General features: G+C 59.3%; 1 protein-coding gene across 4 annotated transcripts in view; it reads right to left on the bottom strand.

Moving 5' to 3' along the window:
• The window catches only part of SHANK2 (SH3 and multiple ankyrin repeat domains 2), a 253,496-nt gene extending 247,055 nt beyond the window's left edge, over positions 1 to 6,441 (bottom strand). For 3 of the 4 annotated variants that reach the window (XM_081064094.1, XM_081064096.1, XM_081064097.1), the window contains exons 1-2: positions 6,079 to 6,441; positions 1,846 to 2,161 (exon numbers count right to left, since the gene is read on the bottom strand). In XM_081064094.1, coding sequence (XP_080920220.1) covers positions 1,846 to 2,161; positions 6,079 to 6,115 — 353 coding nt within the window. In that variant the 5' untranslated portion in view covers positions 6,116 to 6,441. The remainder of the gene's footprint in view (positions 1 to 1,845; positions 2,162 to 6,078) is intronic. The other variant, XM_081064095.1, reaches the window with a different exon arrangement.
• Between the last annotated feature and the right edge of the window lie 6,422 nt (positions 6,442 to 12,863).

Below are 12,863 nucleotides of genomic sequence, written 5' to 3'. Positions count from 1 at the left end.
ACTCTTCCTAAAATTATAGCCATAATTCTAGCCGATGGTGTGAAGTGGAATTTTCTGCCTCTGGGGAATCCTTTAATTTAGCTTTAAACTGCTCTTAGCACCTGGGACTCCTCCCTTGGGGTGACTCAGAGTGAGAATCTAGACCAGAGCCAGGAACTGGATCTCACCGTTCAAAGAATGAGACTCGGGTGGGAAGTGTTGATGGGCTAAAGCACTGATGTGGGCTTGGGGGTGGGGTGGGGTGCCAGCAATGAGAGGGCTCTGCCCGTGGCCCCCAGGAGCACATGCCCCCCACCTTGTGGCTGCAGCCCAGAGACCTGGCCTGCTGCCCACGGTCACGGCACTCAGCCCCCTCGGCAGCACGTGAAGCACTGAGCCCTTGGCCCGGGGGGCCCTGCCTGAGCCCGCACCCCAAACACACGCCAAGCTTGCAGGACGGGGCCATGTGCCCCCTCCCACGTCCTGGTCTTAGCCGGGGTACGGCGTCAGGCAGGACTCACCACTGGCGGGGTTGGTGACTCCAAGGGCTTGGGACACCCAGGAGGAAACGTGGAAGGTGGGTGGGGATGTGGGCAACCGGGCACTGAGGGCCGGACAAAGGGCGCATTCAAACCTCGGCGGAAATGCCATGCCAGCCAGGAAAACACAGGTCCTCAGGCTCTTCCCGGCCACTGTGAGTGAGGACAGGGTTCAAGGAGGAGAAACCCTGGCGAATCCCAGCTGCAGAAGTGAGAGCCAGCAGCCGGAGTCAGAGTCCTGGCCCGGCGACATACTGTCCACGTGACCCCGGGCCTCAGTCCTCTCATCTGAGAAATGGGAGGGTGCAGCGCCCCTCAGAGGGTCTGCGGGGGGAAGGAGCCAGGAGATCTGAAGTGTGTGGAACAGGCCCGGGCCCACAGGACTGCACGGCAGGGTTTGTGGTGACACAGATGGTCGTTGCTTGGATGCTCACGGACCCCCAGGCAATGAGCCCTCCCCTGCCCGCAGCCTCCTCGCCTGAGAAATCCTGGAGGGCATCCTGGAAGCAGGCGTGACAAGTGGAGAGTGTGGTTTGGAGCTGGTGCTCTGCGTGAGGATACACTTCCCTGGCTGTGGGGACACGGGGTGAGGGCTGGGCAGACCCCTGAGTCGGATATCCAGGCGTGTCCCATGCCCAGTCTGACCTACGCTGGCCTGTGTCCTCGTCTACAAAAGGGACAACAATGTGGTTCCTTCTGCTGGGGGCTGCTCAGAGACCTCCGAGACTGCGTACCCTGACGCATGGGCAGACACGACCGGACCAGCTGAGGCTGCCCGCATGACTGCGGGGGTTGGCAGCCCCCAGTGCCTGCCTTGGCCCCCCTCGGCCTCAGTTTCCTCATCTGTGCCAGGCTTTCTCACTGCTGGGAATGAGCACTCACTCTGGATAAGGCATGTTTGCAACGGAAACATTGGCAGGTTTGCAAATGGGGCACGAGGAAGAGCTCTCAGCACAGAGCAGGCTGCTGGCCTTAGCTCCCACTGTTCACGTGTCCCTTTAAGGACCCAGAAGCCAATGAGCAAGGAAGGAAACGAGGTCCCAAACGCCAGCAGCCGCCCCAAGCCCCCCAGGAAGCTCCCAGCACCCGGCTGCTCAGAGTGCCCACATGCGTCCGAGCGGTCACTACCGGTGCAGTGTTTGTGAAGATGGCCCTGGGCCCTCTGCTCTCAGGGGACAGATGGAATGAAACAGGCGCCTGCCCCACCCCCAGGCCCGCCCCAGGGTCTAGAACCGGGAGCTGCAGTGTGTGCGGCCTTCGTGTCTCTGGTCTCCACGGGAGCCCCTCCGACCCTGTGCCTGTTCCCACCCTGCCAGCCGCTCCTTACCCCACGTGCCAGGGCTGCTGGGGCCGCTTGCCATCGTCGCCAGCACCGCCGAGCCTGTTGAGTGATGGGGACCGGCTGCGGGGCCCGGGGACGTAGCTGCCGATGGTCCTCAGGGCCCCATCGGCCTTGCCGGGCGCCTGCTGCAGCAGCTGGGGCGAGAGGCTGCGGTGGGAGGCGGCAGAGCCCACGGCCCAGTCGGGCAAGCTGGAATTAAGGTTGTTGTCGCTGTTGGAGCGCAGCAGGACCCGGGGGGCGGCCAGCGTGCTGGGGGGCCGCCGCCTGCGGTTGGAGTAGGCCGGGGCCTCTCGGAAGGGCACTGGGGTAGAGAGAACGGAGAGGCGGGTTAGTGTGAGGCAGTGTCAGCGCTGGGGGCGGGGGGGGGGGGGCGGGGGGTGCACATGCGAGCCGAGCGGAAGGCGCCGTGCGTTCTGTGCTGAGCCCCCGCAGGACCCCACCGTGCACAGAACTCACCCCGACACAGAAGCACAGACGGGGTGGAGGCTAAGGACGTCTGCAGCTCAGGAAGGGTCAAGCTAACGCTCGAGACGGAAGGGACACGGGGCCCGACTTCCGTCCCGGATAGCAGTGGAGGCAGGCACGCGTGAGGACAGATGGCCCCGCCTCACAGCGCGGTCAGGACACTGCGCAGCCACAGAGCTCCTCCTCGCCCCGGCCTAAACTGGGCCCCTGCTGTGGGCTGAACGGTGTCCGCAGGCCCCCAAGTTCATTACTGAAGACCTGAGCCCCAGCACATCAGAAGGTGACTGGATGTGGAGCTGGGCCTTTACAGGGGTGATTAAGGTCAAACAAGGTCACTGGGGTGGGGCCTCATCCACTGTGACCGGGGTCCTCATAAGCGGAGATCAGGACCCAGACACGCACAGAGGAGCCACCATGTGGGGACACGGGGAGGAGACGGCCGTCTACACGCCGAGGACAGAGGCCTCAGAGCCAGCCCTGCCGACACCTGGCTCTCGGGCTCCAGCCTCTGGGACTGGGGACAGTGAGTGTCAGTTGATTAAGCTGCCCAGTCTGTGGGACTATGTTACGGTGGCACCAGGACAGTCACATAGGCCTTCCGTCTACTGTATGGAATTACTTGGCTCTCCCCCAAGCACGCTCCCTTCTTCACCCAGCACACAGGGACCCAGCAGCGTGACACAGGAGGGGTGGGCACGCCTCACCTGGCTTCTCACTAAGTTCTAGACGAGAGGCAAGGCCCACCCAGCCTGGGGACTCAGAATGAGGGCACTGCCCCCGGGGACGTGGAAGGGCCAGCACTGCAGCCGCCCCGGGTTGCTCCGAGGGCAGGAGTCAGAAAGAGAAAGAGTCCTTTCCAAGAAGAGACATCTAGAGAAAAGTAGCCCCCGAGGCTGCAGGGGAAATAACATGCCAGTGACTCCTGGCTGCACAGGACGCGCGCTTCCTTCACACTCTCGATGCCCAGGCAGCTTTCCCACGCCCCAGGATCTGCATACCCAGCCGAGCGAGCTCTGTGCTGCCTGAGGCCAGGGCTGACCCCAGGGCCTGGAACTGCAGGGCTACAGAAAACCCGCACCCTCCCGGAGAGCAATGTGGAGACGGGGATCTCTCAGGAGAAGACTGAGTCCTGGATGAGCTCCCACCGCCGGCTGCCCAAGTCAGAGCCACAGCGAAGTACTTCATGAAAACTAAGGACAGCACGCCTGCTACCAGACCCCGCCCATGGTGGACAGCAGGGCTCATGGGGACAGAGGTGGCGCTGGCAGGGCTCATGAAGGTGGGCAGAGGTGTGCTGCCGAACTCACTGGGCACAGAGGTGGAACTGGTTAAGCTCACAGGTGACTCAGGTTGCCCTGGCAGAGCTCATTGGGGACAGAAGTGGCACTGGCAGAGGACTCGCACTGGGGAGAGGTGGCACTGGCAGGGCTCCACTGAGACAGTTGTGACCCAGTGCACCCTTTTGCCACCTCCCAGGATGCCTGGCTGTCCTGGGAAAGCAGAGACGGGGCCACCCCGGGGAAGCCACACAGAAGTGCATAAGGTTTCCTGAGGACACATACTCGGAATTCACATTCTGGTTCAGAACAGTTGGTGACAATTAAGAAATGACACATGGGGGGGTCACATTTTTTCCAATCAGGCAGCAGTGAGGTTTTGTCCACCCCGCTTCCTCTGAGAAGATTTCAGGTGGGAGGGAGACGCAGTGTGCATACCCTGGGCTCCCCAGCTCGGACCTGCACCCGCTCGTAATCCTCAAAGCAGCTGGACTCACAGATAGCGGCCTGGCCGGGACAGGGCTGGGGGCCAGGAAAGGATGGTGGCATTCTCCAGGGACCCGTGTCCAGAGCCTGAGGCTGCTCTCTCCTGGGGCACGTTCCCCCGGGGAATCAGCCAAGGCCTTACCCGCCCTCCTAGAGAAATTTCATCTTGGGGCAAAGTCCCCGAGTCTGTGTGTTGCTGGTCATGAGGGAAAACCACATGGGGGTCACTCCCCCAGAGCAGACAGAGGCCAGAAAGACTTCAAGGACGAGTGAGAGCTCATCAGTTAGGGTGACAATGCAGCGGGGTGGGGGGTGCTTTGGGGCCACCTGAGACCTGTCTGTCACAGGCGTGGGGACTGAAACGCCTCCGCGAGGGCTGAGGCTTCCGCCACCTTAGAGAGCAAGTGTGTCCCTCTCACAGAGATTGCTGGCTGGAGGCTCACAGCGAGAGCGCCGGCATCTCAAGCTGACACACCAAGTAGAGCAGCCACAGCACTCCCAGCTTCCCGTGTCATCTTCACCGCCCCCAACCCAAGGAGAGGCCAGGGCTCACGCCCACCATGGGGCGGGGACACTCCTGCTCCAAGGGGACGCTCCTGGACAGGGAAACACCTGCGGTTCAGGATAGGAGCTCACGCCAAGCCCCCCAGGCTCCCTGACGATACAACAGCATCTGTTTTCTGACCAGTGTAACTGAGAAAGCTCCGAATACCCTCCAGAGAAAGTGATGGGATTTGGGGGGATCCTGCCCGTGGCTGAGATGGACTCGGAAGGGAAGACAAGTCGATGAGAAAACAGACGGACACAGAAAGCTCCTCACGTCACACTCCCCAGGAAAATGTCCACGCTGTGCATGGATTGCAAAAACCGAGTCCCCGAATGTGAATCTGGGTTCCTAAGGTAAGAATGGGAGCAGGACGAAGGCTGCTTCTTATACAGATTCCCTAGAACCGGGCTGAAGAGGGCCTTCTGAGCGTGGGGCTTGGAGAGCGCTGAGAATTCACACCCTCGCAAGGCTGAGGGAAAAAGCAGCCGAGACATCTTACACTGTGCCCTGAGGATGGTGAGTTACTCCAACGGAATCACACAGCGACATTAGGGCGAACATTCAAATGAAAATTGTCTCGCTTAATTACCAAGATTCAACATTAAATTAGTTTCCTGTGCAACTTAATTGGAATCCACCCCCCCCCCCACCCGCATCTGCTTTATGGCTTGGGCTGGGAGCTACCTTCCTAATTCCTCCAAAGTAACGTCTTCATAAACCTTTCGATTTCACAAAAGCGAAGCTCTTCGTCTAACAAAGTAACCGGAGCCCTCGGAGGAAATGTTTTTTTGGGGTGTTTTGTTGTTGTTAAAAAGGGTTAAAAATAACTCTTTCCCTGTCTGAAAATGATTAATATTCCACCCAACTGCTTCCTTATTTCGGGCCATCTGCAAACTCTAAGTGGGTGGGTGTTTTCTTCACCGTCTTACATGCACTAATTTATACATTCTTTTTCCACAATAAAAATCACACAAGGTATGACAAAAAGCGTGTGCACTTTTAAAGTCTGCCACACTCGCTACTTCCCACCCACCCCATGCACTTGAACCCAGGGACCATCAAGGAGAGCGGGATGTGGTCCCCACACCGCCCGCCTGGCCGCTGTGGCCAGTGCCGTCCTCACCTTCCTTCCATACCCCAAAGAAGTGCTCACGAGCCCCCAGGAAGCAGACAGGCTACAGTCAGCGCTTCCTTTGTCTTCCCTGGGACTTAGTCCCTAATATGCCCTGGGCAGTCACCATGGAAGCATGTTCCGGAATGCCGTTCTGCAAGGGGCTAGAGACTTGGGGGGACAAAACCAAAATAACACTGCACGTTCAAGTGGGTGAAGATTGCAGACCAACTTACATGCCAAGAAGGAACAACCAGCAATTTTTGGAGGAACCGGAGGCCCCGCTCCCCTGCTAATCCCCGTGCACCGTACTCCCTGCAGCTTGGCCTTACCTTCCTTTTTGCTGAAGGCATTTAACAAAGACTTCATTTTCCCTCCGACTTTGGCAGCCGTCCGCCGCTCATTATATAACCTTCTCGGATGGGAGGAAGGGGAGCGGCACTGCCCGGCCCCCCGGCGCTGGAGCGGAGTGGACCCGGGGAGCGGCCGCGGGCGTCTGGGCACCGCGTGCCTCCAGGCATCTCCGGGTATGCCAGACCCAGCGTGCTGGTGACAAAGCCCACCCCATAGTCTGTCTGTCAGCTGGGAACCAACTGTGCGTAGATGGGGCCGCGCTCAAGCCCCGCGGCCTCTCCCGGCGCCCGTCATGTGAGCAGCGCTACTTTGCTTCTGGGAGCCGCACCGCCCGGGGAGGGGGCTGACAGGATCGGCGCGTCCTGGAGCCGGCGGGAACACTCGGGAGGCATGTGTGAGCCTGAGCCCTGATTACGGCAGGAAACCGGGCTGCTGCTGGGGCCACGTCTGCTCACACACCTGGGGCGAGACAGAACGCACTGTGCTTTTCTAATTGTGTTTGTAAAGAAAAAGCTGAGTTTCCCCTAATGCTACTTGTCCGTCTGCCAGCAGATACGGAGAGCAAGTCCAGAGGCTCCAAGCTCCCCAGTTCCAGATGGCTTCACACCGGACCCACATTCACTGGGCAGCCCTCGCCTGCGTTCCGGGATTTCTGCACATGACCCAGATTTCCGTTCAAAAGAGCCAGACACAAGTCCCCATTACCTCCCTGGCCCATCCCCACTGTGGTAATTACCCTGGGGAAAACAGGTCCCCCCCCTTTGTTAAAGGGAGATGAAACAATTAAACGGCAGCCGAGCAACGGCCCGCCCTGAATCCAGGCAGCTGAGAAAAATGTGCATCTTTGGAGCCACTTTGCACCTTTCTTTAGCATCTCCACCCGACAGAAGTTGAGGAGACACACGGGAAGGGGACAGTGAGGAAATGCTACCTGTAAAGTACACACAGAAGGGGCCGTCACCAGTGTGCTCTGCGGCAGGTGGCAGGGGTCACCACAGGAGGAGAAGGGTCTGGAAGGGGGTCACCACACGAGGAGAGGGGTCTGGAAGGGGGTCACCACACGAGGAGAGGGGTCTGGAAGGGGGTCACCACACGAGGAGAGGGGTCTGGAAGGGGGTCACCACACGAGGAGAGGGGTCTGGAAGGGGGTCACCACACGAGGAGAGGGGTCTTCTTGAACACTAAATGGGGCTCTGGGGAGCGGGCTCTGTCACCCGCTGCGTCTGCTGCTGGGGCTGTAATTAAGTGTGCAGTTTTTCGGTTGCTAAGAGAACTGCTTCCGAAATTAAAAAATAGGAGAAAAAAAAAACAAAGAGAGAGGAGGAGAGAGAGAGAAGACGAGATGAGGAACAAGCAGCAGCAGGAACATGTGAGATGAAGTCCGTATGGTTGACATACTTGTGACAAGAGTGACAGAAGCAGCAGCAATGGGACTCCCAGGCTGACGGGACGCCACACCGGACGTTCGCTCGATGCGTGAGAAGGAAACCTGCCTGGGACCCTCCGGCATGCGCCCTGTGTTAGCCACACACCTAAGTGCCATCTAAGTCCCACTGCGTCACGTCACATGCCCTCTGCTGCTGGCACTCTGCCTGGGAGACGCCCGCCGCCCACCCTGCCGGGTCCCAACCCCCAGGCCGGAGCCCCAGCTGGTCCTCAGACGTGCCCTAAGAAGTGATTCTGTCACTGCACGTTTATCACCAAGACCCCACCGAGTTGTCCCACACACTTCACGCCCTTGGGGACAGCGGTGGCACTGGAGGAGCTCAGTGTCCTTGCACATGTGGGACAGGAAGCATAGCTTCCAGAGCATCGCCCTCAGATGCAGGGAGTGTCACCAACAGGGACTCGACTCAGGGGCTGCCACCTTGGGAGCTAACGCTGTGTCCCCGGGCAGACTGGCTGGGGGGTCTGAGAGATGGCCATGTCCGGCTCCTGGGGTGCACTGGCCATAGGCCCGGCCGTCTTCTGGCTGGCACAGGACGCCAGGGACGGCTAGCCAAGGGGGCCCCCTCCAGAGGCTGAGCCCTGCCTGCCACGTGGGCCCCGGGCACTCGCCACCGCTCAGGGAAGCCTCCGGGGCGCGGGCGGCTCGGCGATGCCCATCCCTGCCTCCATCTGTTGGTGATGGATGTCCCCCAACAACACGCAGCCTCGTCCCGCGCCAAGTTCCCACGCCAACCTTCACTGCCAGCGGAGCCGAGTGCCAGCATTCCAGGGTCGATGGCGGTGGGGACGTCACCAAAGGCCAGCGGAACCCCCAACATTGGAGGCCCGCCCCAGCTGCTGATCTTGGGTGGAGGACGTAGGGTAAACCCCACCTCTTTTCTGAGTTGAGGACAGAGGGGGCAGAACCCCGTTCCCCAAACAGCAGGGACATGTGGCCCAGGTGGGAGAGCTACTGTTCCTCATGGTGGATTTTGCTCCTACGTGCGAGCAGAGTCAGAAGCACAGCGTCCCGGGGCGGCCACCTGAGGAGGGGCCTTGTACCCAGCAAACAGGCCTGGGGTGGAGGGGCCGCCCACCCCTACATTCCGGTCCGACCGCACTCGTGGACGGCAGGCTCTGTGTGGGTCCAGGGGATACGGAGTAAACAGGAGAGGCTCCTGGTCCCCCCTCGGACTGCACAGGGGCAGGGCTGGAAAGGAGACCTGACTGGAAACAGTAGGATTTGAGGAACCCAGGAAATAGCCCACACCAGAGGAATCCTATTCCAGACACCTTCCAGTCTTTTAATAAGCAACTTTTCCAGCCCATATTCCCTGGAATCTGAGTAAAGGCGTTACAGAAATGAGGAGCCGTAGCTCTGGCATGTATGTGCAGGCCTACTGTGTGCCCAGCCCTGGGCCAGGCTCTGCCCCACAGAAACCCTGTCGGGGAGGTGGGCCTCCCCTGGCAACGAAGGCCTCCTCGCCACTGGCAGGCATGCTCTCCTTGAATACTTCCAGCAACAGGGAGCTCACTACCTGTGTGCGGTGGTTCTCACTGTCAGACGCAGGCTGACAGTCCTGGCTGTAGGCCACATGCACAAATCTCCTTTCCCTTTGCACAGATGACACGCCTGCACACGCCACACAGTTTGGAGGGAAAGCCGAGGCACTAAAAGCCCAGACTTCACTCTTTGCCCTTCACACTGAAACCAGAGACCCGGGGCTGACCCAAGTGACTCTGGAAAGTTGGGCAGCAGAGGCAGAGGGAAGCGGACCTGCCTTTGGTCTCCTACCCCCAACCTCCTGCACAGCCGCAGGAATGAAACAACACCGACTCCATTCTCCAAGACGAGGGGACTAGAAACCCTGAGAACTCGAGGCTCAAAAGGAAAATCAAGACAAAGATGGAAGCCGAAATTTGAACCCCATTTCCCCGTCAGGCTCCCAGACATCTTTTTTTGTCCAAGCAGTTCATCCTGTGATGGGTCTCAGACGCTGGGACATTCCCGTGGGGCCCCCATCAGGCTCCTGAGACCCACTGCAAGGTCCTGTGGATGTGACAGGTAGGGTCCCACACGGGTCAGGCCTCCTTGCCCCACAGCCGTGAGTTTGGAGGTGTCCGCGGCCCAGATGTCCAAAGATGGCTGATCCTGCCTTCCACCGGCCTGGAGAGCCTTGGTTCCTTACACGGGGTCTCGCAGGGAAGACCACGAGATGCTGTGCTGCTCAGTCCTTCTGACTGGGTGCCAGCGAGGTTTGATTTCAATCCAGACGAGGTGGAAATGGGAGGGGAGCACTGCTGGGTCCGAGCTGGATGGGGGTCACGTGGGGAACCTGTCCACCTGCTTACCCACCCAACCACCTTCCCACCACCCCCATCCCAAAGGATGTGTGAGCACCTTTTGAGTTGGGTGCTGAATAAAAGACCAAGAAACAGGAGGAAAGATTAGATGGAGGCCCCCAACTCAGAAACTCGCCAGGAAGGAAAAGAGGGTCACCCCCCAAAAGCCCCAAACTGTCGGCCTCCTGGCCTGGCCCGTTAGCTCCCCACCTTGGCTGCACCCAGCCCAACCCCAATGCCAGACCCTTGGTAAGAAACAATAAACACATAAACAATAAAAACTGAGAAAGTGTAGGCCGGTCCGCCTCCCAGCCCCCGGTTCCTGCCGAACTTCACCTCGGTGACCCACAGGCTCCCCTCAAGCTCTGATTCGCCCTCACAAAACCCTCACTCCGCTGGCCCTTTATTTGCCACGTCTTTTGACAACTGCCTGACAACAGGCTGAAAATAATTTCATCTCTTGTATAAAAAAAGGCTCTTCGCACATCAGAACATTTCAAGACGCTGAAATCCTGGCAGGGAGGAAGCGCCAGGTGTTGTAAACACGCCCCGGGAGTCTGGTGTGCTGGCAGGTCCCAGGGACATGGCTTGGGGGTGTCCGTGGTGAGCCCACCTCCTCTTGCCGGAGTCACCGCGACGGCACAGGGAAACAGCCAGACCTGGGAGCCCAGCATGACTCGGGGGCTGGCTCTGTCTTCCTCCCTCGGTGGCCGTGGACTGGCCAGCCACCCCGGCCCTCAGTTTCCCCATCTGTAAGGTGGGAATAACTCAACTCATTGCCAGCGTTGGTTGTGGGATCACCGAGCTCGTGTGTGAAGCACAAAGGTGTGGGGGCACTGACCTTCCGGGTCAAATCCCAGCCCCACGACGTTCCAGCTCTGTGACCCCGGGACAGTCACCACATCTCTCGGTGCCTTTGTTTCCTCATCTGTCAGATGAGGACTGAATGGTGCCGCCTCATAGGAGGGTCAAGTCACTCTGGATTTGTAACTGGACTTTAGGGCTGTCAGCGGTGGCTACCTGCTTATATTAAACTTAATAAATCTGGAAGCAGGTGGTGAGGCCATCTGCCGGCCCCACCCTGACCACACATCTGTGATAAGTCCTCCCAGGTCCCTCCAGATGCATGTACGTTATTTTTTTCTGGTGTCCCTGACTGATCCACTCATCAGACAGACCCCTTCCCAGGGCTCCCATGACAGCAGTCTGGCCTCGGGGCATTTCCTGGTTCTAGGAGACTTTAAACTCCTCGAAGGCAAGTTCAATGCCCAGACCCCCCACCTCCCACCCCATTACCTTGCAAACTGCAGGTGCACCCTAAAGGTCTGGTGAGAATGAATGAATGAATGAATGAATGAACCAATGAAGAGACAGGTCGCGAGTCCCAGCTTCTATTTTGTTCTGAGTGTCCTGGGGCATGTTTCCAGGTATAGTAGGCTGGTCTCCTTGTTGTACTGCAGCTGCCTGGGTGCCTGAAGCCACGTCACTTCTCTGCCCCATACTGCCACCTCTCCCTACTTCCACCCAGGGTCCTGTCTGCCCCTTTGGAGGCCAAGGTGTCCTGGAGCACCTCACATCAGGGCAGGGCTGGCTCCACGGAGCAGCCCCGGGTGGCTGGACACCAGGCTGGCCACAGTCCCAGCCTGGCTCTCTGCTCCTTTGGCGCACTGTGAACCACCCACATCCTTTAGTACCTTCCTTTCCTGTGTCAACAAGCGACAGTGGACCTTTGCTGCCACCGAGACAGCCGATGAAGCAGGAATGTCTGGAGACCCTGAAATCCCGGATCGTGGGTGATTCCCTTTTCTCCTCAAGTGGCCTGGGGAGCTACTCAGGCCCCACCTCCTACTGTGGGCGGGGAGAAGGGTGAGCAGGCTTGGATGGACGCAGCGGAGGGCATGAGGCTACTTCTGCCTTAGCACAAACACAGGGGTGGCTCTAGCCTCCATCAGACAAGAGGCGCACTGGGAACTGGAAGGAGGAAACGAAACTCCAGAGGGCTCAGTGGCTCCCCAGCCACACCCTCCCCTGTACCTCACAGAACTGACAACCAAATGCCGAGAAAGAGAACGTGTGCGAGGGAGAGCCTTGGGGCCCAGCTCGGCCGCGGCAGGGCGACGGCGGGTCCAGCGTGCCTAGACCAGGGTTCCTCCTGCCCCCTCCTGAACCAAACAGCAGGCCTTGCTGCCTTTCTGCGTAGCTTTAGATAACTACAATTTAAATATTAGTAGACAACATTTCCCCATCCCACAATCATAGTTAAATGAATCATGCTCTTATAAATAACACAGGATATAAAAAGGCGTCTCGGCAGTAATGCGGGGTTATCTTTAAACAAAGCCGTAGGTGTCTGCGGCGTGGGTGCCATCCCCGGCCCCGTCAGCGGGGCTCAGGGAGGGAAGCTTTGTCCCTGGAGGGGCCGTGGAGACTCAGGGCCCATGGAGAACTGGGGTGAGGGGCACCGAGGTGGAGCTTCAGAACAGCATGGGGCCAGACAGGACACTGCTGGCAGACGGGGACAGAAGCTCCCGCACATGCTCCTCACCAGGCTCCTGACACAGTGATCGGGCTTTAGGTACAAGACCAAGGTCAGAGTGGGGTCAGGGAGACGGGCTTTGGAGGGTGGGCCCGGGGCTGACCACAATCAGGGGGAGGGTGCCAGGGCACAGACTCGGAGGGTCACAGCCTTCAAGTGCTGCCCTCCTCCCTCTCCCTCCCTGCAGCTTTACCCTGTAGCAAGGGGGTCCTCCAAGGACGCTGCGTACTCCACAAACTGCTCTGACCGGAGGCATGGGGCACGTGGCAGTGCCTTGGCTTAGAGACAGCAAGGGCCACCCCTGTAGTCCTTCTGAGAACCAAGAGACTGAGGACCCTGGACCTCCCACAGGGGAAACTGAGGCTCAGAGTGCCCACCAGCTCTGTCTGCTCAACAGACTCGCATGAGCCCACGAGGGGTGACAGGACACCTCCCGCCTGGCACAGTGCCACTTCC

Source organism: Rhinolophus hipposideros, assembly GCF_964194185.1.
Source record: "Rhinolophus hipposideros genome assembly, chromosome: 10".
Taxonomy (NCBI): domain Eukaryota; kingdom Metazoa; phylum Chordata; class Mammalia; order Chiroptera; family Rhinolophidae; genus Rhinolophus; species Rhinolophus hipposideros.
The sequence above is the reverse complement of the archived record's forward strand: the minus strand, read 5'-3'. Positions and strand labels throughout refer to the sequence as shown.